General features: G+C 36.1%; 1 protein-coding gene across 5 annotated transcripts in view; it reads right to left on the reverse strand.

Moving 5' to 3' along the window:
- LOC137621565 (insulin receptor-like) overlaps positions 1 to 27,500 on the reverse strand; it is a 72,148-nt gene that overhangs the window by 9,224 nt on the left and 35,424 nt on the right. For 2 of the 5 annotated variants that reach the window (XM_068351961.1, XM_068351965.1), the window contains exons 7-24: positions 23,024 to 23,105; positions 22,214 to 22,330; positions 20,993 to 21,140; positions 20,148 to 20,353; positions 19,329 to 19,515; positions 18,205 to 18,374; positions 15,763 to 15,927; positions 14,661 to 14,844; positions 12,777 to 12,922; positions 11,390 to 11,476; positions 11,125 to 11,189; positions 10,002 to 10,089; positions 6,947 to 7,242; positions 5,282 to 5,437; positions 4,406 to 4,565; positions 2,274 to 2,502; positions 1,689 to 1,830; positions 657 to 828 (exon numbers count right to left, since the gene is read on the reverse strand). In XM_068351961.1, the coding sequence (XP_068208062.1) occupies positions 657 to 828; positions 1,689 to 1,830; positions 2,274 to 2,502; positions 4,406 to 4,565; positions 5,282 to 5,437; positions 6,947 to 7,242; positions 10,002 to 10,089; positions 11,125 to 11,189; positions 11,390 to 11,476; positions 12,777 to 12,922; positions 14,661 to 14,844; positions 15,763 to 15,927; positions 18,205 to 18,374; positions 19,329 to 19,515; positions 20,148 to 20,353; positions 20,993 to 21,140; positions 22,214 to 22,330; positions 23,024 to 23,105 (2,800 nt within the window). The remainder of the gene's footprint in view (positions 1 to 656; positions 829 to 1,688; positions 1,831 to 2,273; positions 2,503 to 4,405; positions 4,566 to 5,281; positions 5,438 to 6,946; positions 7,243 to 10,001; positions 10,090 to 11,124; positions 11,190 to 11,389; positions 11,477 to 12,776; positions 12,923 to 14,660; positions 14,845 to 15,762; positions 15,928 to 18,204; positions 18,375 to 19,328; positions 19,516 to 20,147; positions 20,354 to 20,992; positions 21,141 to 22,213; positions 22,331 to 23,023; positions 23,106 to 27,500) is intronic. The other 3 variants (XM_068351963.1, XM_068351962.1, XM_068351964.1) reach the window with 3 other exon arrangements.

Genomic DNA, 27,500 nt, shown 5'->3' on the forward strand with positions numbered 1-27,500 from the left:
CCTCGTCACAGCTGGAATATAACTTTAAGAAAACTGTGGATTATTAAACCTTACATTTGGAGAAGGCATACCTAGTATGGTAGTAGTAGAGGTAGTAGTAGAGGTAGTAGTAGTAGTAGTAGTAGTAAACCATGTCATTACTTTTCCTAACTTCGTTGCAGAGGTTATGTTTAGATATAAGCGTGTATCAGTTTGTGTTTGTGTGTTTATGATTCGCATAACTCAAAAACTACTTGACCCAATCACATGAAATTTACTGGGATGATTGGCCATGATCTAACGGCAATTTGATTAGATATTTGGAGTCTTTTGGTCAAAATTCAAGGCCATGGTCACGATAAAGGTTAAAAATTTTCTGTTTGCCATATCGTGGCCAATTTCTATCTGATTCCCATGAAACTAGTGCCAAAAATGTGCATAATTCCATTCCCGATCTTGTGATATCCATCCATATACCAAAGGCACTTCCCCCAATTTTGGGGGTAGCCGACATCAACAAAGAAACAAAACAAAAAATGGGACCTCTACTCTCTACGTTCCTCCAGCCTAACCAGGGACTCAGCCGAGTTCAGCTGGTACTGCTAGGGTGCCACATAGGCAAAAGTATGCAGTCTACCGAGTGCCCGTTCTAGTTTGTACTATATCTATCGACTTACTCTTTTTGTAGTAATCCTTCACCAGTTGGCGCGTGAGGCCGAAATCTCCTATTTTGAGCGTGAGCGAGGCGTCCAACATGCAGTTGCGAGCCGCCAAATCCCTGTGCACCAGTTTCTTGGCAGCTAAGTAAGCCATTCCATCGGCGGCTTCTATCGCCATTTCTATCATTTTCTGAAACATGGAGGATTATAATTACGACCCCGATTTAACATCTCAATGGCATCACTAATAATAGTTGGTTTAAATACATTGCAAAAATACAATTTCAACTACGAATTTCGTTGACTGAAGGCAGTGACTCTATTCTCGAGGAGGAGAAAAAGACAATTGATAATTTTTTCAATAACGTAAGGAAAGACAACAGAAGTTTCTTCAACGAAAAAGGCAAGAAATCGGTTATTTGTTTAAACTATTATTATTATTATTATTATTATTATTATTATTATTATTATTATTATTATTATTATTATTATTATTATTATTATTATCTAACCTATAAACCTAGTTGGAAAACCAGGGCTCCAATACAGAAAAATAGCCAAGTAAGGAAAGCAAAAAAGGAAATAAATAAACTATAACTACGGGAGAAGTAATTAACAAATGAAATAAAATCTTTTAAGAGCAACAACATTAAAATAAATCTTTCATATATAAACTATGAATGATTAAAAAAAAGAAAAAGAAATAAGATAGAACAGTGTGCCCAAGTGTACCCTCAAGCAAGAGAACTGTAACTCAATACAATGCCTGACCATGGTACAGAGGCACTATCAATAACTAGAGAACAATGGATTGATTTTGGAGTGTCCTACTTCCAAAGGAGCTGCTTACCGTAGCTATATTCTCACTAAGAAGAGAGGAGCCTCTGAACAATTACAGTGCAGTAGTTAACTCATTCATCGAAAAAGAATTGTTTGGTAATCTTATTTTTTCAACAGATATGAAGACGAGGAAAACAGAATTAACTTCAATAAAAGAAAAGAAAGAAAGTTAGTCTATTTCTCAAATCAATGAAAGTAAAAAGAACTAACCGGAGGTGTGACGGTCATGCCTTCTTCTGACAGCAAAAATGACCTGAGGTCACCTTTCTCCATCAGCTCCATAACCACGTATATATAGGGCATCTTCGTCATGACCCCTACAAGTTGCACTATGAAATGCGAATTGATATCTCTGTGTGGAAAAGATGTAAATTGTTTTATTTTTTTTCACAAAATTAGGTAAATGGGATACATCAATAGCTTTTTTATTCATCTTCACAAGTAGGAGAAACTAATATACAGTATTTCTTAATGCTCCTCTTTGTAAGAAATGTTGATTAACAGAAGGTAAATCTAGCGTGTTTTTATTTCTTTGATAATTTCATGCTTTTTAGAAAACAAGACTACTCTAAATGACTACGCCCTTCAAAAGAGAATCATCACAAAAGACGGAGAGAAAATGACGTTAAATATCTAACCTTTAAATAAAAACCATCATAACGTTGATACAAAATTGTTGAGACTCGAGTCATTCAATTTGGAAGACCTAATGAAAGTTATGAATACACGAAGATAAACTAACACTATATAAACGAAAAGTTTCAACTAAGAGGAACAAACTCTAATAGGACTTACTGCATGTGGTGTACCTCCTCCAAGGCGCCCTTCGCCTCGTGAAAAGCATTTGGTCTGTTGACGTCCTTGATGGCGACCTTCCTCGTGACGCCTGACGGCTGCTTGAGTTCGCCCTGGAACACCTCACCAAAGCACCCCTTGCCCAGCTTCCGGTCGAAGAAAATTTCCAGGGCGTTGGGGTCTATGACGTATTTTTCGTTGATCTTACCCTGAGTGCAGACCAGAAGCTCTGGGCGAAAAAAAAAAAAGGTGGGAATGTCAAAATGTATTATCTGGTTGTAATTGTTACGACAGTTGTTAAGAATGTGTTATATACTTGGTGGGTTAAAGAGTACAATAGTTCGCAAACGTGGTTTAGTGGTGTGGTTTTCTTATCCTCTTTTTTTTTTTTTTTTTTTTTTTTTTTCATGAACACAATTCTTAATTTTTTTTTTTGCATAAACACAATTCTTAAATTTCTTTTTTTTTTTTTTTTTTTTTTTGCATAAACACAATTCTTAAATTTCTTTTTTTTTTTGCATAAACAATTCTTAATTTTCTTTTTTTTTTTTTTTTTTTGCATAAACACAATTCTTAAATTTCTTGAAATATTGTAAAAATACATTCTAGATATCATTAGTAGAGAACACTTGTACTATACTACTAAAAGAATAACTGATATGTTACTAATGTTACAATATCTTTCATTTTTCGGTCTCGTTCATGTTTTCCATCAAGTTAGGCTTTCTAGCCCTTTATGATAGATACAAATGTCTATTTTCTCCTGTCAAGTTCTCGTTGCTTCTGTTATCTTCTCGCTATTACAATTTTACTTCCTTTAAGAAGCAAAAATTCTATTACCGCTTCCTGCTTCTTCTATTTATTACTTCACTTCCTTCAACCCTAGGCGACAAGCGGACATAAAGTTAAAAATTCAAGTGTTGAATATGTTAAAGGTAAGGGATCATAAAATATTGAGAGTCAAATTATGAAAGAAAATAAACACTACTGTAAAAAAGAGATAAATCTGACGTGTTTAATTTAGCAATGCAAAATAGGTACTCCAACGCACATGACGAAAGGAAAGCAAGTAAAGAGGAAAACAAAAAATTAATTTGATTAAAAAAAAAAATATCAGCATAGATAAGCTGTCAATCGCTAGAATGCTTCCCGAATACGGAATGAATCTTGGCTAACTATTAGAAATAATCCCAGATAATCTACCAACCTCCAGAATATTGTCTGAACTAAAGGGACAGTCAGTAGAGAGCATGCCTTCACCACGCCAGGCAGTCTTATTTTGCTCTTAACTCCACTTTATTCCTCGCCTCTTCTTCGGATATACATCGAGGTTTGAGTTCATTTCGCGGGTCTGGACACCCACCCCCTCCCCCCCACCCCACATACCTCTCTTGGGCAGAAATTCGCAAAATTAAAAGTCTAGGCAATAACGATTAAGACGAAAATCTGACATCAAAACTCTCTATGAAATAAAGTTTTAATTTTTTTCCTACAAAATCTAATGAATTTGTCTTTGGGTCATACCCCACATGTCCACCAAATTTCGTTGAAACTGGTTCCGTAGTTTTTGCGAAATGTTGTTCACAAACTCAAAATAAACTAATAAAATATTTGCCATTTTCTTACGAGTAACATTGCGATTATTTTCAAATCGCGAACTTAAACTCTTGATTTAATTCATCCAAATTATTACATATTCGTCCTTGGGTCATACACAACATGGCTATTAAGTTGGGTCAACATCGATACAGTAGTTTTTGTGTAAAGTTGCTCACAGACAAACAAACAAATAAATAAACTAAACAGGCAGGGATGAATACACATGTATATATAGTAAATATAAATGTTTATATATATATATATATATATATATATATATATATATATATATATATATATATATATGTGTGTGTGTGTGTGTGTGTGTGTGTGTGTGTGAGTGTGTGTATGTGTATATATAGATAAATACAAATATACTAAGATGAGCATAAGTGTTCATATCCAGTTTTATCTGTCAAAATTGGTTTGGTCTAGTTCAGAGTGTACTCTAGTTCAAAGAATCCACCAAGCTTCTTGTTTTCTTTGACACCTTACGACTTTAAGGTAATAACAAAGTCCTATAATAAACTCACCTCCATACTGCCTGTTTGTCGAGACGACACAGCGCCCTATCAGATCAGCTCTCAGCCTCCGTTCTCTGTTCCAGAGAAGAAATTTCATGATGCACACGCCCACAATCACTCCTCCCATCAGGGGACCCACGATGATCCACACCAGGTAGGGATCATGAATCTGGGACATTACGGGGGTTTTTGTTACATTTCATAGAACTGGTGTATTTTTTCTTCTTTCTAATATCTACAATTCAAATGTGAAATCTGTCGGCATGTTTTTCTATCTTAACCCTTTCACTGCCTGTGGTGAATTCAACGAAACTTTTGATGTAGGAAAATCTTTTCAGACCACACGAATGCTATCTTGTTGATAATTGATTTGTATCTTCCAATTCAGAAGAGAGTTGACAGTAAAAATGACTTTGATTCCAAATGTAGCACATGGCAATGATGGAGCCTATAGTCCATTTCTTTTATCGAGGCAGATTTGCATTGACTCGCAGCGGTGCCCTTTTAGCTCGGAAAAGTTTCCTGATCGCTGTTTGGTTAGAATTATCTCGTCCAACCAATCAGCGATCAGGAAACTTTGTCTAACCAATCAGCGATAAGGAAACTTTTCCAAGCTAAAAGGGCACCGCTGCGAGTCGGTGCAAATCTGCATCGCTAAAAGAAATTGACTATAGATAGATCCTCCCTTCTGAAGAGATGATCCTAAAAAATTACTTTGATTTTTAGAAAATAACGGAGCCTAGGCCTTCCTAATAGATATCAACTTCGTATAGTTTGGGCGATTTTAAAAGAGACTTTCCATTTTTAGAATTTCACTAAATCACCAATGCCACCGAAAGGGTTAAAGAAAAGATTTGCATGTAAAGATAACAAAGCAATACTAACCACTTCCCTTAGTGACGTCATTTCACCACTGTCGCCCTCCGACCGCAGTTGGATGGATATGTTGTAGTCTCCCGGATAGAGATTCTCGAGCCTGTGCGTGTATCCGTTCTTCCTCGCCTCTTCTTCGGATATACATCGAGGTTTGAGTTCATTTCGCTGTTCACAAACAGAACCACAGGTCAGGTTACTCTTGGCACTTTTAGAACTGTAACATTCTTTTAAGTTATGATATAGATTATCTTCATCAGTGGTTCCCAACCTGGGGGAAATTTCCCCCAGGGGGGGGAAATTTGAAGCTACCAGGGGGGAAATAATTACACTACCTACTAACTAAAAAAATATCAGATGCCAAAACTAGCCCTGATATTAATACACTGGTGCACAAGAAGCAGCCTTAACCTTCTCACTAATTCAATTTTGAAGTAGAAGAATAAACAAAAGTCCTTTTATTTTGCTACTAGCCGCTCTCCATATACTGATAAATAAATAGTTACAGAGTAAAATGGATAGAGAACGGTTAGTAACAACTAACCGCATAGCTCTATGGCTATGCGGTTAGTTGTTACTAACCGCTCTCTGTCGATTTTACTCTGTAACTATTTGTTTATCAGTATATTTGTATAATGGAAAAATAAATTAGTAAGTCGTCACAGTATTTTTCAACTACTCTTTCCCTCATACACATGAAGGGGGAAATCTGGAGGGTTGCAGAGGGTGCAGGGGGAAATGACAGGAAAAAGGTTGGGAACCACTGATCTATATAATGAACAATACTTGAGCCATGGAATGATATATCATTTTGTTAATTAATTACTTCTTCAGACTATTAAAACTGACTTTCATCAATTCTACGGTTGTAAGACAATTTTGCCATAAGCCGAAGCTACAATGATTTTGCTTAAAAATCATAAACAGTTCAACAGGGAATGTTTATTAGCGTTAATTGGTCATTTCTAAATTATTACTAATGCATAATTAATTATAAGTTTCGAATAGGTTCATCTCACCTGATTTAATTCTCGACATATCTTTTCGAATTTTCAACCATATCTAGCATATTAAATCTAGAAGATGAATAATAAATAGCAATTATTTCATCCTTTTAGTGGCTAACTATAACAAATATAATTGTTTTACCAAAGTCCTGGAAAACAGGAGGTCTGAGATTGCTGCCAACGAATATTACGATACTCGTAATCCTCTTTCCCTCCATTACTGTGCTTTGGAACTCCCTTCCAGCTTCTTTTTTCCTACCCTTTCCCATCCCCCTTCTTTCTTTCGTTTCCTTCCGCTTGATCAAACTTGCTAATATCAACGTTTTATTCAGCAATTTGGGTCAGACCAGGACACTAAGTATTGCCCGTCCCATTAGCTACACTGTTAAAAGTTTGCATTAAAAAGCGATAAGTGCGTGGCAACATTTATTCCAGGATTTTTACCGTTTTAAAAAAGCAAGTATTGACGTAAAGGAGTGATATTACGGTTATTATAGTCACCAACCCGTAAAATATAAGAACAAAGTGTGATAAAATTACGGTCGCTGGTATTTTACTGAAATACCGCTGAAAATAGTATACTTTTTACGGAGAATTTCCGATTGAAATTGTGCGGTTTTTTTTTTAACTGTACATCACCGAAAAGAAAAAAATCCTTATTGGAACTGACCTCGCCGCCGTCAATATCAGCGACATTTATGATATAATACTGAGGTCTGCCATTCGGATTCTTAGGGGGCGTCCAGCTGAGGACCAGATTCTTGCCGTAAAGACTACTGCCGGACGTATTAACCACAGGGACTTCGTCGGGAACTGAATAGGTGTAGTTGTAAGCGTGGCACTGAGCATTGGACCTGAAAGACTCGGCGATCTCCCCTGCCGCCTTCCTTCGAGCAGCGAAGTTGTCTTCGGATAAGTATTCCTCTTCCGGCCATATCTTGAAGTCCGTAATCCTGTCCATTTCCGCTGGAAAAAAAAATGGCAATAAAGGAGATATGTTACAGGTAATCAGAGGCGTAGTCAAGACGGGGTCTTCGGGTCTGGACACCTCCCCCCCCCCACTACATACCTCTCTTGGGCAGAAATTCGCAAAATTAAAAATCTTGGCAATAATGATTAAGACGAAAATCTGACATCAAAACTCTCTCTGAAATATAGTTTTAGTTTTTGATTTCTAAAATTTTCACTTTATTACAATGTATTACAGTAGAGATTTCTTGTATTTTAATATTATAAATTAACGTCCCATTTTCAAATCTCTTTATAAATGCTTAGCTAAAAAATTTGCAGTGCACACAACCCATCAAAGATTTCTGGCTACGCCACTGCAGACAATCATTGAAAAGAAAATGCCACGCCAAAAGTTAATAGACTATTGTCATATGAAATGAAGACAAAGGAACATGGCTGACAAAATCAGAAGAAATGCATGTTTAGTTCATTATTTATTCATAACAAGGCAGTTCATTAATTCGTGAAAATACAGAAGAAATGGGTTAATTCCGCATGCTGGATGTTAAAGGTATGATGTCATCAACAGCTATCTGTGGCTCTTGATGGGATTATCAATGACTAACAGTCTATTGAGTCATTATTCAAGCACTGCCAGGTACACCTTGGTCCTAGTGTGGGTTGTTGCATAGGCGGTCATCACGTTTATATTATTATTATTATTATTATTACTTGCTAAGCTACAACCCTAATTGGTAGGGCATTAGGTAACAGCACAATTATTTAACCATCCAACACATATTTATCAAACGTACGCTTTTAAAAACACAGAGATTTATATTTTGGTAAGAAAACTTTATCCAGAGTTTTATCTGATTCTGAGTATTTTTCTGCTCTTGAAATATTAATGTTTTTAATAGACACAAAATTAATAAATAGAATCTAAATATCTATTTGTGATAGGTTTCGATTTCTGACTTGTTAAGGGTAGAAGACACTCTTTAGCTATGGTAAGCAGCTCTTCTAGGAGAAGGACACTCCAAAATCAAACCATTGTTCTCTAATCTTGGGTAGTGCCATAGCCTTTATACCATGGTCTTCCACTGTCTTGGATTAGAGTTCTCTTGCTTGGGGGTACACTCGGGCACACTGTTCTGTCTTATATCTTATTTCTCTTCCTCTTGTTTTGTTAAAGTTTTTATAGTTTATAAAGTGATATTTATTCTAATATTGTTGCACTTCTTAAAATATTTTATTTTTCCTTATTTCCTTTCCTCACTGAGCTGTTTTCCCTGTTGGAGCCCCTGGGCTTATAGCATCATGCTTTTCCAACTAGGGTTGTAGCTTAGCAAGTAATAATAATAATAATAATAATGATAATAATTATGTTTTTTTATCAATGACATTTAATATATTTTTTTTATCTCTCCCGAATTTATTCGGGCCAGCCCTATGGGAGTCGAAGTTCGACTCATTGGAAGGGGCTTTTTAAAGTACCCCCGGGCTTCTAATAATAATAATAATAATAATAATAATAATAATAATAATAAGATTGAATTTCAATATGATTCAAAAGTTTGAGAGTAAATGGAAACTACTATGGTTAGTGCGGACGACCCTAGAGAAAAGGTTGAGGCAGTTATTAAGGATGGTATTCCTAAGGTCTTGAATATATTATGGGTAGGCTAAGAAGGAAACGGGGGGGGGGGGGGGGGGGGGGGGCCTCCAAAGCAGGGTCAGAAAATAAAAGTATGTAAGTATACATTTAAAATTACTACCAACTCCGTCCCGGGCCCCTATATCTCTAGCTACGCCTCTGATAAGGTTCCTTTCCTCTACTCCCTTTCTCTTGAAATTCATTTGTGGTTAAATCATTGTTAATTACTGGGACCATTTGTTCTAGTTTAAAAACGTAAATAATAAATTGTAAGTTAAAGACCCCATAGTAACCTTTAATGTGACCCTTTTTCATAATTAGGGTCGGTTTTTTTTTACTTTGAGTAGCCTTTAAAGTTTCAAACAGGAATTTCCTATTTTCTCTTCGGGGTTTTTTTTTTTCTCAGCTTTGATGACCGTTGTCGCTGTGACGCCCTTTAATCATATAAATACGTCATAAGTCTTTTCTTAATTCTTAATCATGTTATCTTTATTTTCAAAATTTTTATCTACTGAACCAGTCTACTTTATTTGGTTAACCATATCAGACTCAACCAGTTCATGAGAGGATATCGAAAAAAAATGTTCCAATGATGAACTTATTCATTCAAGGATCATTTTCCTGAACTGGTCAACAACACAAACCAGAATTACTGTTTTACTTTCTTTCTCCAATAGGAAACGACCTTGTCTCGCAATTTGTTGGATGTGGGTTCGAGGCCCGCTCAAGCTCGACAGTTTCTCGTAGAGTCTGTAACCTCACCGTCTTTGTGAGCTAGGGATTGAGTGGGGCCTTTAGGGCTACCTGCTGAGTCCGCAGCAATCATTGCCTGGCCTTCCTTGGTCCTAGCTTGGGAGCTGATCATGTTTATCTGGTTGGTCTCTAGGGCATTGTACTGTCCCTTGCCTCTGCCCGTGATGAATAACCTTTAAAACTAGAAAACACATGTACAATTCACCCTTAAAATTCATCAAGTTCCATCACCATGCGTTTTTCCTGAATTGGAGAGGGACAGACACCCAACGAAGAAAGGAATATGTTGGGTTTTTATCAAGTTTTTCTCCTGTACAAGAAAAGTACTATAGAAATAATAATAATAAAAGGAGAATAAACTTACGATCAGCCATCGTCATCGTATGATGTAAAGTTGGGATGCTGCAGAGCAATTTCCCGCCCTTGTCCTTATTACAAGCACTGATGGAAACCTAGAAAGATGAAAGCGAAACATAGTAAACAAGTAGTTAACCCAGAGAAATCATATTCCTTCCATTTCCCTTACTTCAAGAATATTTCTAAATTTCTGCAAACACCAAACGGAACACAATATATTTAATAACGCTGCAGAGTAATGGACTAAGTTTGCAGGGTAATGGGCTAACTCTGCGGAATAATGGGCTAACTTTGCAGAGTAATGGGCCAACTCTGCAGAATAATGGGCTAACTTTGCAAAGTAATGGGCTAACTCTGTAGAGTTATGGGCTAACTCTGCAGAGCAATGGGCTAAGCTTGCAGAGTAATGGGCTAACTCTGCAGAGTAATGGGCTACCTCTGTAGAGTTATGAGTTTCCTCTGAAGAGTAATGGGCTAACTCTGCTGAGTTATAGACTAACTCTGCAGAGTAATAGGCTAACTCGGCAGAGTAATAGGATAACATTTTACAGTAATGGGCTAACTCTGCAGAGCAATGAGCTAACTTTGCAGAGTAATTTGATGACTCTGTAGAGTTATGGGCTAACTCTGCAGAGTTATGGATTAACTCTGCAGACTAATGGGCTACCTCTGCAGAGTAATGAGTTTTCTCTGCAGAGTAATGGGCTAACTCTGCTGAGTTATAGGATAACTCTGCAGAGTAATGGGTTAACTCTGCTGAGTTATAGGATAACTCTGCAGAGTAATGGGCTAACTCTGCTGAGTTATAGGATAACTCTGCAGAGTAATGGGCTAACTCTGCTGAGTTATAGGATAACTCTGCAGAGTAATGGGCTAACTCTGCTGAGTTATAGGATAACTCTGCAGAGTAATGGGCTAACTCTGCAGAGTTAAAGGCTACCATTGCAGATTTCTGGACTAGCTCTGCAGAGTTAAAGACTAATATTGTAGATTAATGGACTAACTCTGCAGAGTTAAAGACTAACATTGCAGATTTATGGGCTAACTATGCAGAGTTAAAGGCTACCATTGCAGAGTCATGGGCTAACTCTGAAGAGTTTAACTCTAACATTGCAGAGTAATGGTCTCACCTTGTATTCCGTAAAGTGGCACAACTTCTTCAAAGTGATCGTGTTGTTCGTCGTTGTGACTACTCCTTCGGTTGGGGTAAAGAAAAATGAACTGTAATTTCCTATTTCTAAAAACTAAAGAATTAAAATTATGATAAGACTTTAATCATCATTCTAAGGTTTCATGATGTTATTGGAGTCTGACCAGTTACCCGATGACATCCTCAATTCTACAATATACCAAATATTACGGGTTTCATATTGATCTTTAAGATTATCATTTCACCTCTGAGGTGGGAAAGGACTTTACCTCTCCACTGGTTGTGGTTTTGTTGATCATTTTTGGTCCCTCTGTCGACGACGCTTTGGGATTCTGTAAAAAAAACATAAAGAAGAAAGAAATACGTGATACGTTTATCAATGTTGTCTTTATTCAGATTCTTCGTTGTTGAATAATTATCTTTATACTTGAACTATGGAAAATGTCAATCATTTCTGAAACTATAGATTTAACAAATTGAAGTAATTGAATAATGAAATATCTAGCCCCATACTAAGGTTTCAAGCTGACGTAATAATTCTTCTTTTTTCTTTTTTTTGCATTCGAAATGATAACAAAAGCTACACAAGATTAAAAACAAACTCTTGCTTACTTTAGCAGTATCTTGATTGTCCAAACCAATATGGTTTCATTACGCTCAGTCAGTTTAATCAAGTTAATCCTGTTAATTTCATTATATTTAAACCTATTCAATGTGGATAATTATTATCCATCTTAACCATTCAAAGTCGTTAACATCAATCAGCCTTGATGATTATGTTACTCCATTATCAAGCTCACACACACTCGAACAGTACTACAATCAGATATGATTAACTAAAACAGTTTGTTATGATTACCTACAACTATCTTGAACCTATCCTTTTTTTTTAATCAATTCGCTATGAATAAGTTCAGCCCTTCTCATAAAATTAATCTCCAGCAGCTTTGGTATCCAACACAGCTTTACTCCGACCAGCATCAATAAAGTTTTTGTCTTTAACAGTTTAACATCAACCGTCTTCAACTGGATTTAACACAATTTAACTTCAATTACCTTTAACCACATACAACGTGGTTTAATCTTTAATTAACCTCAACCGGACTCCAAATACCCCCTGTCACAACTCTTTCGACCCATCTTCCACCAGTCTTTCAACCAACCTGTCATCAAACCTTCAACCAACATATTACCAGTCTTTCAACCAACGGGTCACTAAATTTTCAACCCACCTGGCACTAGTCTTTCAACCAACTTATCATCAAACCTTCAACCCTCATGTTATCGGTCTTTCAACCTGTCATCATCTTTCAACAAACTTATCAACAACCTATCACCCATCCTTTAAATAATCCGTCGAGAATCTTTCAACCAATATATCACCAATCTTTCAAGCAATCTGTCGACAATCTTTCAACCAATCTTTCGAAAATCTTTCAACCAGCCCATCACCAATCTTTCAACAACCTATCGCCCATCTCTTAACCCCTCTGTCGAAAATCTTTCAACCCTCCTATCACCAATCTGTCAACAATCTTTCAACCAACCTATCACCAATCTTTCAACCAATCTGTCGACAATCTTTCAACAAACCTGTCGACAATCTTTCAACCAATCTGTCGACAATCTTACCTGTCATCAATCTTCCAAGCCTACCTGTAGCTATAGCCGACTGGGTCGAAGCCTCGGTGGTAGGAGGAATGGTGGCACTGGGCCCAACAGTGGGACTGGAATGGTTCGTCAGTGTCGACGGGACGCGATAGTCTGGTTTGCCATCTCTGGCGAAGATGAAGAGTAAACAATTGAAGATCGTGCTTTCAGATGTATTCTTCTATTGACAAGATTTTCATATTATTATGACAGGGGCAACCCCTCCACAACTGTTAATGCCTAGCCACTTCCATGGATACCATACACTATTATAGGAATGAACGTTGATTATATGTACTTAATGCATCCAGATAATTTTTTATAGGACTTTTTGGTTGGATAAGTTCATAAGAGTCTCATTTCAGAGATCAATTATTCTATTTCAGTTTTTTTTTTCTCTTATATGGATTATTCTCACCCTTTTTTTCTTTCTATTACTTTACTAGACTGCTCTATTTATTGGGTTCCCTAGAACTCGTAGCAATCCTCTAGAGTTGAACGTTTGATAATAATAATAATAATAATAATAATAATAATAATAATAATAATAATAATAATAATAATAATAATAATAATAATAATACATGCTTAATGGTTTGAATCGAATGCAATAATTCTAACTTCTGCTGACAGCAGTAGAACTAATAATACAGTCTTAAAAAATTAAAGAAAACTCCCTATTGGTTCAGCAGTTCAGAGAAGTAAAGTAGTCAGTTTTAAAAAGGAGTTCAGATGATCAAAAAGCAGGATCAGCTCAAATGTGAAGAAACACTTCGAACGTACAAAAGCAGGGGTTCCCAACCTGGGGTACATGTACCCCTAGTGGTACATATTTACTCTTGAGGGGGTACATTAGATCTGAGAGAATATTATTATTATTATTATTATTATTATTATTATTATTATTATTATTATTATTATTATTATTATTATTATTATTATTGCTAAGCTGTTTTGACTCTGTTACTGTTTTTAGAATGATATATTGTTAATTTATTCTCATCTTTTATTTATTTCCTTTCCTCGCTGGGCTATTTTTCCCTGTTGGAGCCCTTGGGCTTATAGCATCTTGCTTTTCCAACTAGGGTTGTAGCTTGGCTAGTAATAATAATAATAATAATAACAGCAAGATGCTATAAGCCTGATAGCTCCCACAGGGAAAATAGCCCAGTGAGGAAAGGAATAAGGGAAAAAAATAAACTACGAGGGAAGTATTAATAATTAAATAAAGTATCTTTAGAACAGTAACAACATTTTAAAAAAATCTTTTATATATAAATCTATAAAAAGCTTTAAAAACCAGAGGAAGAGAAATGAGTATTGCGCAATACAGGAAGTAATATACAATGAGAGTGAATGATAAAATTATATCAGAATATCAATTTCATTCAGAAACGTTGGGAGCCCTTTACTAAAGAGATGAGACATATTACGTACAGCTGGACACAGGAATTCCTGGCACACCTCGCTCTCATAAAGTGCACACAAACACACTCTTACTGCTCGACGAGTTCCTTTGTGTAGCCCCGCCCACCACTTCTGCCACCTCTCCCTACACTATAGTCCATTTCTTTTATCGAGGCAGATTTGCACCGACTCGCAGCGGTGCCCTTTTAGCTCGGAAAAGTTTCCTGATTGCTGATTGGTTAGAATTATCTCGTCCAACCAATCAGCGATCTGGAAACTTTTCCGAGCTAAAAGGGCACAGCTGCGAGTCGGTGCAAATCTGCATCGCTAAAAGAAATTGACTATAGTGTTTCGGTACACGCCGTGCAGTAAAGACATGACAGGGTGCTCTTCTTCGGAAAGATGTGCCAGGAATACCTGTGTCTAACTATACATATATTACGAACAACTGTTACGTACACCTTAGCATAAAGGAACTTATCCAGGTAGTTCTCGAAAGCTATCATGAACTGTCGGTTGTTCTTGATTGTGGCCAAATACATGTACTGCTTTTGGTCTTGGCAACCACAACACTTGCCCGAACTCTCAACGTAGGATTGGTTCTCGACCGACTCTGACGAAGAAGGCGTAGTCGTGGAGGAAACTGCAAAGGAAGAATTTAAGATGTTATCAAAGTTTCGTAAAACATAAAATTACTGATAATTTAATCCAGTGGTTCCCAACCTGGGGGAAAATTTGAAGCTTCCAGGGTGGAAATAATTACACTACCTACTAACTAACACAAGCGGAAAATGTCCACATAGTACGTGCGGCAATTTGTTGTTAGCCATTCAATTGCGATATGATCATATCATTCCTCACTGACATGATATTCAAGGGGAGAATTGCAATATCATACCCATTTCTGAGGCAGGCGAGTGGGCATGAGGGCTGGGCGGGGCATGAAGGGGGAAATCTGGATGGTTGAACTGGGTGCAAGGGGGAAATGACAGAAAAGAAAGGTTGGGAACCACTGATTTAATCATTTAATGCGTTGTTATTTTCACAACCAAAGTTGGTGAAGATTTGTTCATAACATACGGTGATTTTAATGCAATAACGGTAAGCGTTAAATGGTTAATGACCAAATTCCTTGACTTCCTTGCATAAAATGTAGGAGAAAGGAGAGTCAAAAGAGAGAAGTACCAGATGGCAAAATAAGTAAGGAAAACCTGGCAGATAAAAAAGAACCAAACAAAAGTAAGAAAATATTATTTCATTAATAGATCCAAAACATTAGGAAAACAAAGATGATTTCCCGGATTACTTTTCTTCTTAAGCTGTTCTGAAAACAAAAGCCTGTGTTGATATACAAAAAAACAAGAATTCAAACAGGGAAAAATAGCCCAGTGAGGAAAGAAAATAAGGAAATAAATAACCTACAAGAGAAGTAATGAAAGATATCAAAATAAAATATTTTAAGAACAGTAACAACTAAAATAAATCTTTCATATACAAACTATAAAAACTTCCAAAAAAAAAAAAAAAGATAAAGAAATAAGAAACAAGAATTCCCACTCACGGCTGCTACAGACTGATTCGAGCTGACTGGACTCCCTGATCGTTGCATTGTACTTTATCTCGTAGTGGCTGAAGTTGCCGTTGATTTCGGAGGGCGTCTTCCACTCCAGGGTCAAATTGTAGGGCGTGCGGTGCTTGGTGATGACGTCACTGATCTTTGATGGACCTGCAATCACACGAGCTATGAAAAGGCGAATTTAAACTCAAGCAGAAAAAAAATAATCAATTGCATTCAGGCTCAATACACAAGGGGGAAAGTGTGTGTATATATATATATATATATTTATATATATATATATATATATATATATATATATATATATATATATATATATATATATATATATTGGCGATCTATCGCTGAAACGCACAATATATTAATTGTCATTGGCTTTGGCTGGGGAAGGATCAGAAAGCGCTAGATCAAAATTTATCATTTTTCTAATGCTTCCTGTAATTAAGTGACTATATACAGTATATATATATATATATATATATATATATATATATATATATATATATATATATATATATATATATATATATATATATACTGTATATATATACATTATGTATATATATATATATATATATATATATATATATACATACATACATTATATACATGATATATATAAACATTCATATATATATACATATACATATATATAAACATATAAATATATTTATATATATATATATATATATATATATATATATATATATATATATCTATATATATATATATATATATATATAAAATGTAATGTGTCAAGAGACTGTCACTATTTAGATAAAAATGAGGAATTCCAAACATCAAGACATCCTCAATTTAGTTCATCTAAAGAACTTTTCTAAGAACAAAGATTAAAGATGCCTAAATCAGTCCTAATTATTGCAACGCTACGAATCCTATACATGTATGGCCGATGATTCAAGACTGATTCAAGACTGTCCTTGATCTTTTGCAGACTCCTACCTGCCTTTCTAGCACCACCTGTAAGCAACCTCTTCACATATCTCTCCATCACCGGTCAGATTTACTCCTGTACGAACCGTGTGTCGCACGTTCGTACATAGTTCATTTTGTGCTTGTATCTTCGCTCTCCCCTCGCACTAAAAAGAACCTGAAAAGACTTGTCTTGTTTCTCCTCTGTAACATTGTCTGTATTTTGAACATGAAAATTCTTGTTGCCTTGAACTTTTGTATATAAAGGAGAGTGTTCTATAATAAAGTAACTCAGTTGCCTTCATACTGCCTTTGAGTTCACAACCTTCTCTCGGCACCGTCACACTCCCTTACGAATCAGTCACTCCAGTTCTTCCATTATTGATATCTTTCATTGAGCCATATTTGCCATTTGCTTTATCAGCATATATTTCTCAATTGCTTAAATTTGCCTCGTTTTCCAAGCACTTTAAACAGTTCATTTATTATTTTACTCTGCTATTATTACTATTACTAGTTAAGCTACAACCATGGTTGGAAAAGCAGGATGCTACACGCCAAAAGGGCTCCAACAGGGATAAATAGCCGAGTGAAGAAATGAAATAAGGAAATAGATAAACTACAAGAGAAGTAATGAACTACTGAAATAAAATATTTCAAGAACATTAAGATTAAAATAGATCTTTCATATATAAACTAAAAACTTAGAAAAACATGAGGAAGAGAAATAAGATAGAAGAGTACTCTCAAGTGTACTATCAAGCAAGAGAACTCTAGTTTCCCATCAGAATCCCAAAACAACACAGTACCATCTGCAAACATCCACCATTCTATATAGAATTCAGGACTCCTTTCTATTCCACAGCTGCGAACCTATGTCCTTTGTCTGACTGTTCTAATAGCTATGGACAAAACGCATTCTTGTCTCAAGTACACTTTCACAGGATACTATAGTTCATTTCTTTTATCGAGGCAGATTTGCACCGACTCGCAGCGGTGCCCTTTTAGCTCAGAAAATTTTCCTGATCGCTGATTGGTTAGAATTATCCCGTCCAACCAATCAGCGATCAGGAAACTTTTCGAGCTAAATGGGCACCGCTGCGAGTCGGTGCAAATCTGCATCGCTAAAAGAAATTGACTATAGTCACTCACTCACCTATGAAAAATTCACTTTTATAGCAAAATATTTTACTCGCTCTCAATAGTAAAAACGTCTATGCCATATATTCTCAACTTCCTCCACACTGATTTTACAATGGACTTTTACTTGGTCCATGCATTCCCCCTGCAAACTATTCCATTAAATCTCAAACTTATCGCATAACAAACATCTATTTTCATGTACACTGATCCTTGCCTAAGACCTCACTGTTCTTCAATAAATCTCAGTGTAGTGTTACTTTCTTAAAATCCTACCACACACATTCCCCGGTATACTACATTATGCCTCTATTGTATATATTCAATTACTAATTCATAAACATAAAAACATACTGGTAGGCAACGTTTCCACATAGAGTATTTGAGACCTTGATCCTGATTTTTCTTGGTCGGTATAATACGCCATGACATACACAGCGTAGCGCGTGTATGATTTCAGATCCCGAAGAATTGTAGACTGCGTTTTTGACTTCGTGGGAAGCGATAAATCCCAATCCCACAATCTGAAAGCAGAGAGTGAGATGACACTGTATTGAAGGTAATAAAACGTGAAGTTTCTATTGTATTCTATTCCTTAAGCTTTTGGATTTATTATGCTATGTCGTCAGCCTTTCTCCATTTTAAAAACTTTGCTTTCTATAGTGAAAGGAGTTACTGTCTAAAATTAAATGGGCCGAAGGGAATTATTTCTTTATTTTATTATGAAGGACTTATTTATTGTGTACTAATGACTATTTATTCTAAAAACTTTTATCATGATTTTAAATGTATTCCTCTCTGTCCGACTTCCATAGCTTAATTTCACATCTAATTGAACCTCAGTAGATTGATTACAATTCCTTCAATCAATTTCTATTATTTTTTCGATAATTTATATGATTCACAAATTCCATTTAACTTATTCTTATGGATTCAATTACTTGTTTTTTTTTCGATAATTTACCTTAATTTTCAGGAATATCATTACAATTATTTTCTCGATTAAGATTTAAATTGATTTCTTTGAATAGGTTTCATTAATTTTCGGTATTTAAAATTTCTATTATTTTGATTAATTTTGGAATATACTTAAAGGAAAAGTATGATTATCTATATCTGGATTACTAGTTATGATATTTTTTTTTAATAATTAAATTTTCTTTTGGACTTTTAATTATTCTTTTTTAAATTTCGATTAAAATGAATTATATCTATGGAATACTATCTTTATTCATTCAAGAATACTAAACTTACAATTAATTATCACAGGTGTCTTTCAAACTTACAATTCAATATTACAGGTGTCTTTCAAACTTACAATTCCATATTACAGGTGTCTTTAAAACTTACAATTCAATATTACAGGTGTCCTTTATACTTACAATTCATTATTACAGGTTTCTTTCAAACTTACAATTCAATATTACAGGTGCCCTTTATACTTACATTTCATCATAACGGGCATAATTTATACTTACGATTCATCGTTACAGGCGTCCCTGTTGCCGAAAAGTGTGACATTGTGGGGCGCCTCCCTGTAGTAGACATAGAAGCCAATGACCATGCGACGATCGTTACCTTTATATTTGTGTGTCCAGGTCACGCTCACCTTGCCCACTTCATCCTCAATATTGTGGACCTCAGCGTGCATCTTGGAGTCGTAGCCTTCAATAATAATAATAAGCTTTATTCCAATATTTACATTGGCTATTACAATAACTACAAATTACATTGTAGTTTACATTTAAAATTTAGATATTTACATGTGCCTTCATAAAAATTTACATCATTATAAAACATAAAAATATAGATTTACTTTATACAAGTTTAAGAACAATAAAGAATTTGTGAAATATATAGGTATATGATAAAAGGATGACAAGGAGGAGGAGATGGTAGTTATTTCTCTCTCTCTCTCTCTTGAAGTCAAGAAAAGTTCTTCTCTCTCTCTCTCTCTCTCTCTCTCTCTCTCTCTCTCTCTCTCTCTCTCTCTCTCTCTGCCACTGCAATGTAGGCCTCAAATCTAATCCGCTCATTACGAATACCATCTATTCAGCTTTCTATCAACAAATCGATTGTGGAAACTGGGTAAACAGGATAATACCAGAACAAAATTTTGAATGAATTGTGCACACAGACATATAAAACTATAGATTAAGATGCAATTTTCTTCCCTGTAAATGACACAATTACATGCAGATAAATAACTCCGATACAATTAAACAGGTGCAACTCTCAAGCAGCGCTCAAGTACGTATGTTTGTATAAAGATACGAAAAGATAGACCTAGTTCTTACAAGGCATGGTCTGTCCGTTGGTCGAGTTCGAGACGTACATGGTGTCTCTGGCTACGCCAGACGCATCAGCCAAGTCGTATATCAACTGACGGCAGAGGCTGGGATTGTAGAGGAAGAAGAACGTTCCGTTGTTGCCGATCGTCAGTTTTCTGGGAGTTTCCCATAACTCCTGAAGGTGTTCGTTTTCCATGACGTAGAGAACGTACCTGGAAAGGGGGGAAAGAAATGGGAACGTTGTATACTTTTCAAGACCGATTGTACAATATTCCTCACACAGAAAAATAATCGCAAACCGAAATGACAAAATGAAAAGATGGGTAATGAATTCTGTAAATGGTTTTCTGATAAAAATTACTTGTTGGTGGCACAGAGAATGCAAATTCTCTAAATTTAAAGCTATCAATAATTCCAGTTATACAAATAAAAACAAATACCTGAACGATAATGATAGACGGGTTATAAATACTCTTAACACAGAGCCATTTCCCACCTTGCCCCACACGTTTTTCTAAAGAAAATTTTACATATATTGTATTTTCAATTGAATATATAATAACTAATTTCGCTAAGTATTCATGAAAATCTAAGATAGACTCATATTTAGAAAGGAGGCTATCTAACAGTAATCCTAAACTAACAGCACAAAAAGATGCAACGTCTCGCAGTAATAGACTTTGGCAACAAAAAAGTCTAAAAATAATCCTAGACTGATATCACATAAAAACCACTTTTAACGAAAATTCTAGACCGATACAATAAGAAAGTACTATGCCACAAGGCCCCTAAACAATAACCGAGAACCACTCAAAAATTCAACTTCTCTTGACTGAAAGGATGCAACCTACTGGTTATCCTTCTTTGTCTGGCCCTCGATGACCTCCAGGTTCTTCAGGAAGTTGAGGGAGAAGAGAATCTTGGAACCGGACACCCTGATGTAGCCGGTGACCTTCCTGATGTTCTTCAGGTTCTCTTCGAGCTGCTGGGTCACGTTCCCTTTGGAAGAGTAAGAAGAAAATTTCATTACTATCATTAAAATTATCACGATCTTTATAGCTCCACTCAGCTTGAATGCGTTCCCTCCATCTTTCTTTACAATTACAATATACTCCCTGAATCAGAGAATGACTAACCAATTATTATTATTATTATTATTATTATTAATTGGAAAAGCAGAATGCTATGAGCCCAAGGGCTCCAACAGGGAAAATAGCCCGGTGAGGAAAGGAAACAAGAAAATTAAATATTTTAAGAACAGTAGCATTAGATTAAATATCTCCTATATAAACTATAAAAACTTAAAAAAAAAAAAAAAAAAAAAGAGGAGAATTAAGATACAATAATGTAACCGAGTGTAGCCTTAAGCAAGAGAACTATATCCCAAGAGGATGTGAGACCATAGTACAGAGGCTATGCTACTACCCAAGACTAGAGAACAATAATTTGATTTTGGAGTGTCCTTCTCCTAGAAGAGCTACTTGCCATAGCTGAAGAGTCTCTTCTACCCTTACCAAGAGGAAATTAGCCTCCGAACAATTACAGTGCAGTAGTTAACCCCTTGAGGTGTAAGAGGACAGAGGAGAATACTGTATGTAAAGAACAGGCCAGACTATTCAGTGTGTGTGTGGGGGGGGGGGGGGGGGCAAGGGAAAATGAACCGTACCCAGAAGAAGGATCCAATGCATTACTGTCTGGCCAGTCAGAGGACCCCATAACTCTCATGCGACTATTGAAGCCTTCGTTTCAAGACATTTTCCACCTCACAGATAATAATACGGATCATACTTTAGATTATGATAGTATCTTTTGACAGGAATTACAAAAAAATTAAAACGACTATATGGATGCAATGATTAGAGTTCCAGTAATTGCAGATTAAATAATACTTTCTCTTGCAATACAGATAAAAAGATACCCTATTCTAATTAGTATGTGCCTGCCTGAGTAAGCCACCAATCCTTATCAATCATATGACGTTTATTTATGGATTAGCATATATTTGAATAATAATAATAATAATAATAAGAAGAAGAAGAAGAAGAAGAAGAAGAAGAAAAAAGGATACCTACATCCTCCTGAAATGTTGATGATCAGGTTCCCATCGACGTACTCGCAACCTCTCAAGCTCCGACCAAGGTCATTGCTTGTGATGGTGGTTCCTTTGCACGAATTCTTGACGCAAATATCTGAGGGGAAAATACCACTTTAGGTTGATCGTCATAGTGATAGAAAATAACAAGTGCATCAACGGATACGACATATTGATAGAAAATGTGACTAATAGGCCTACTTATACGGTTTATGTCATTTATAGACCGAGGCTTCGCTCTGTATTTTTTTTTCTTTATTTCTTCGCTTTGAAACGTGAGTGACCTGTAATTTTGGTTGATAATTGGATTTATGAAATAAATTATTATCTCGTAACTTCTTTCGTGTTTCCATTTACTTAAGCTCTTACACAGCTGAAATAGTTAAATTCAAAAAATTATATTTCAACTCACAAGTATATTTTATTCTGTTCCAACTCCCATCATTTAAACATTTAAAACACACACACACACACACACACACACACACACACACACACACACACACACACACACACACACACAAAAAGTTATGATTTTTAACATTATATTGAAATATGAAGTAAATATAGCTGTTATTTCTAGGACACATTACGTCTGTCAGACTTGCATTCATTATACCAGAAAAATAAGGGAAATAAATTGATAATAATTTCATTCAAATTATCCTAAAAATATTTTTGCAATCTTAATATATTTATTAACAGATAATTATGTGTAACTTATAGGGTATGTTTTATTAGATAGATAGACAGAAGATTTGCAACTACATTAGCTTGTGTGATTACTTACTGTCTTTACAGAGACTGCATCCGGATGTTCCCACCTGTCTTCCAAAGCAGGTCGGGGTCTCACTACACGTGTATTTGTTATCCTGTTGAATAGTGGTAAACTGACTATCCTTTTTCTTTTTTTAGTTGGAATATAATAAATCTTATTTTTAATTTATGCCATTGCATTACAGGATTAACTCCTAAAAATTAAGCGGTCGTCACCCTCATACTTTACGCACAAAAAAATCATTTTTATTTTAGGTACGTGACTATCTGGAATGCGGAATATTTTTTGTCCGATTCGATAAACATGTTTATAGGGTCGCATGCATCATCTTAGCTGATGAAGGTAATTGCTTTATAATAGCATAAAAATATCACATTGAAAATACTATACAGTAAGAAATAAAAAAGGACAGCTAGTCTTTAAAAAAAGAAATAAAAAAACATATTGCGTCTGAAGTTGAAGCCACCGTCGTTGAAACATCGGAAGTTATCGGTTACAGCGATGTTGACACAACACCTCGCCTGCCATCTTTCAAGTCAAGTACATTTCTGGCTACTTTGCACAAGCGACCACGCTTCACTACACGGTGATTTCCTCTGAAGTTTTAGTTCTTTAAGGTATTTCACAGACTTTATTTATGTCTTAATGAGATTTCGGGATGAGAAAGCTTGATTAATTTTATATTATAATTTTTACCATTTAATTCGTGTATATAGAATTTATATAACTTATAACATTCGGTGGACCTTCAGAAGTTGAACTTGCAGCGAATGGTTTCATGTTGATTAGGCTAACATAAGTCTCTCTACATACCATATCTATAACAAATCTTTTTTAACGTTGTTACTGATATAAAATATCGGTATAATTAATTATCAATTACTTCTCATTTAGTTTACGTATTTCCTTTTTTCCCTGTTGGAGCCCTTGGGCTTACAGCATCCTGCTTTTCCAACTAGGGTTATTGTTGTTATTATTATCATTGTTAAAAAGGAGGAGATTAACTTGACTCATAGAGCCGGCCTGATTTTTAAATTCAGGAATAATAAAGTACTCATATTACGCTAAAAAAAAAAAAAAAGATAAATAGAATCCCTAGTGATAATGATATTTTTCGTGACATGATTTCTAATTACCTTTAATTTGGACATTGTTTTCTTTATTCAGTAATCAAATTTTAGTAGATATGACATTCTTTAACTGGCAAAAAACATGAAACGTTGTTTTTTTATACATTTGCCTATAAGTATTTTTTTTTATAAAAAACCACGATAAATCAGCTTACTTTGACAAAGAAAATTAGGCCTACGTATATGTATTTCTAAACAAGTTAATAGCTTAACTTGTGTTCTTTCTATAGATATTATTCTTAATCTATATCAGTTGTTTCTATGTGATTTCAAATATACAATTTAAGAATCCTAAGGTTATTACGCTTTGGTTTCAAATAGGCTCACATTAGTTTATGGCGCTTATTCATCTCCACAGGCTGTTAGGTCTACAATCTGAAAATATACAGTATTGATTGCTTATTTTTTTATTAGTTAATTACGCGATTTTTCTATGATAAATACTGATGAAAATTTGAGTATTACAATTATCTAGTGTGTGTTGTCTAAAAATCAGTCATAGACCCATTTCGTAATTCTGCATTACACGATGTCTTGAAATATGCCAATCTTTGTCCTCAGAAGAAACAAATATATATAATCAGACGGGGGGGGGGAGTAGTTCGCCATGACAGGCGTAAACTTTCTTATTACTTGTTAAGTCGATTTTCTTCATGTGAAAAATATTATTTACCTTTTTTGATATACGAAAATATGAAGCTCGTTTTACGATTTACTAATTGTTGTGATTAAGTGTTACCTGGCCAGGAGTGAAGCCGCTTGGGAAGCAAACATAACGTCTAAATCGGAGATTGCGTAGCTCCTGTTAGGTAACTACGTAAGGATACGGCTTCTAGGTTAGGTTAGGTGGGGAATCATATGTTAGATGGCATTCTTGTGTTTGCTTCTCTAAATGAAAGTTTTCATTCACATCTTTTGAGATTTTACACCCAGTGCACCAGGGAATTTTTCCCCTCTGACTGAAATCCCCCCCCCCCCCCCCCCCCCCCCGCGAAAATTAGCTTAGGATCGATTTCCCCCCGGGAAAAGCAGCTCGGGCTGTTATTCCTCCAGGGGGAATTTCAGCCCTAAGATATCTCCCCCCTCCCCAGGCCATTTCTCCCCCACTCTCCCTTAAAGAGAAACTATTTTGATGAATTAAATAATCAACTTTGAGTTTGACAAAATATTAGGAATATATATATATATATATATATATATATATATATATATATATATAGTGAAAACCTTACTCTTTTTTCGTACTGTCCAGCAAAAAATTAATAGAAAGTACACTTGATGCTAAGAAGCACTATGCATGAGAAAGATGATACCAATTCAGTTGTGTTACCAGAGATTATGGGGGAACTGAGTGGGAAACCGGGGTTTTTAGGGTGGGAAAATGTCATAAACGAGTGATTTACAGTAATAATAATGGTCAGAAATGCAAAATAAGAACAAGATAACCAGTTGGAAAAATATATGGATCATGTAAGTTGCTGAACATAGGTCAAACATGATTATTTAACACATTTGAGATTTGTAAACGGGTACAGAACCTAACAAACCCACCTAACCTAACTTAGTAGTTCCCCGGTCACAACCACCAGGCCGGGGGCTTGCAAGTCACAAACCTTCCCAGGTCACAACCCCTAGGCGGGGGCAAGCCCCCGGACCCCCTTCCCAGGTCACAGCCCCTAGCCGGGGGTAAGCCCCCAGACCCCCTTCCCATGTCACAGACCCTAGCCGGGGGCAAGCCCCCCGACCCCCTTCCCAGGTCACAGCCCCTAGCCGGGGGTAAGCCCCCAGACCCCCTTCTCAGGTCACAAACCTTCCCAGGTCACAGCCCCTAGCCGTGGGCAACCCCGGACCCCCTTCCCAGGTCACAAACCTTCCCAGGTCACAGCCCCCATCCGGGGGTAAGCCCCCAGACCCCCTTCCCAGGTCACAAACCTTCCCAGGCCACAGCCCTTTGCTGGGGGCAAGCCCCCGGACCTCCTTCCCAGGTCACAAACCTTCCCAGGTCACAGCCCCTAGCCAGGGGCAAGCCCCCGGACCCTTTCCCAGGTCACAAACCTTCTCAGCTCACAGCCCCTAGCGGAGGTCACAAACCTTTCCAGGTCACAGCCCCTAGCGGGGGGCAAGCCCCCACACCCCCTTCCCAGGTCACAGCCCCTAGACTGGGGCAAGTCCCCGTACCCCCTTCCCAGGTCACAAACCTTCGCAGGTCACAGCCCCTAGCCGGGGGCAAGTTTTACACCACAATCTGTTGTATCAACATTTAAAGGTCTAGATACTATTCGTTTGTTTCCAAGTTGGTTACAAGATTATGAAGTTCATACGAATTACGAATTTATTTGCTCTGTACCTCATTACCATTAACGTATGCCAGCATTTCATTGATTCACCATATAAAGAAGACAAAAATAACGAATGTATTTCAGCTTATAGATTTTTGGAAATAATTTATATATATATATATATATATATATATATATATATATATATATATATATATATGTGTGTGTGTGTGTGTGTGTGTGTGGAGTCCAAAAATGTATACACACATCAGCTAAAGAAACTCTTGCACAAATAACCTACTATTAAATCTATTCAGAGATAAGTAGATTAATACAAGGTAGGTTTGGCCTCTATAATTAGAAGAGGTTCTCAAAGTGGTTGTCATTAGTTTCCTAACATTTATACGTAAGGCGAACTATTGCTTTGGTAACTTAGACCTAAGTCCCCAATGGGATTACTGCACATTCATTTTCAATTCCCAATCTGAGAGCCACCGTTGTAGCTTGTTCCCTGCGATACACTACATCCTTTATAATCTTTCTTCTTATTATTATTATCTGATAAGCTACAACCCTAATTGGAAAGGCAGAATGCTATGACCCCAGGGCTCCAAAAAATAGCCTAGTGAGGAAAGAAAACAAGGAAAAATAAAATATTTTAAGAACAGTGTCATTGAAATAAATGCCTCCTATATACAGTAGATTATAAAAACTTTAACAAAACAAAAGGAAAAGAAATAAGATAGAATAGTGTGCCCGAGTGTACCCTCGAGCAGAACTCTAACCCAAGATAGTGGCAGACCGAGGTACAGAGGATATGGCACTACCCAGGACCCACATAAACTCCAAGACTAGAGACCTATGGTTTGATTTTGGAGTATCCTACTTCTAGAAGAGCTGCTTACCATAGCTAAAGAGTCTCTTTACCATTTGGCTTTCTTTTCAATGTAATGCTTCAATATTATGCAATTCGAAGACATGCAACCTACTAATTATTGGGGAGGGGTGATAGGATCCCAAGCGAAGATATTGCACAAGACAGATTTTATATTATAATTAGATTAAGTTAAACCTTGTTTT

The sequence above is a fragment of the Palaemon carinicauda genome, chromosome 28 (assembly GCF_036898095.1).
Source record: "Palaemon carinicauda isolate YSFRI2023 chromosome 28, ASM3689809v2, whole genome shotgun sequence".
Lineage (NCBI taxonomy): Eukaryota > Metazoa > Arthropoda > Malacostraca > Decapoda > Palaemonidae > Palaemon > Palaemon carinicauda.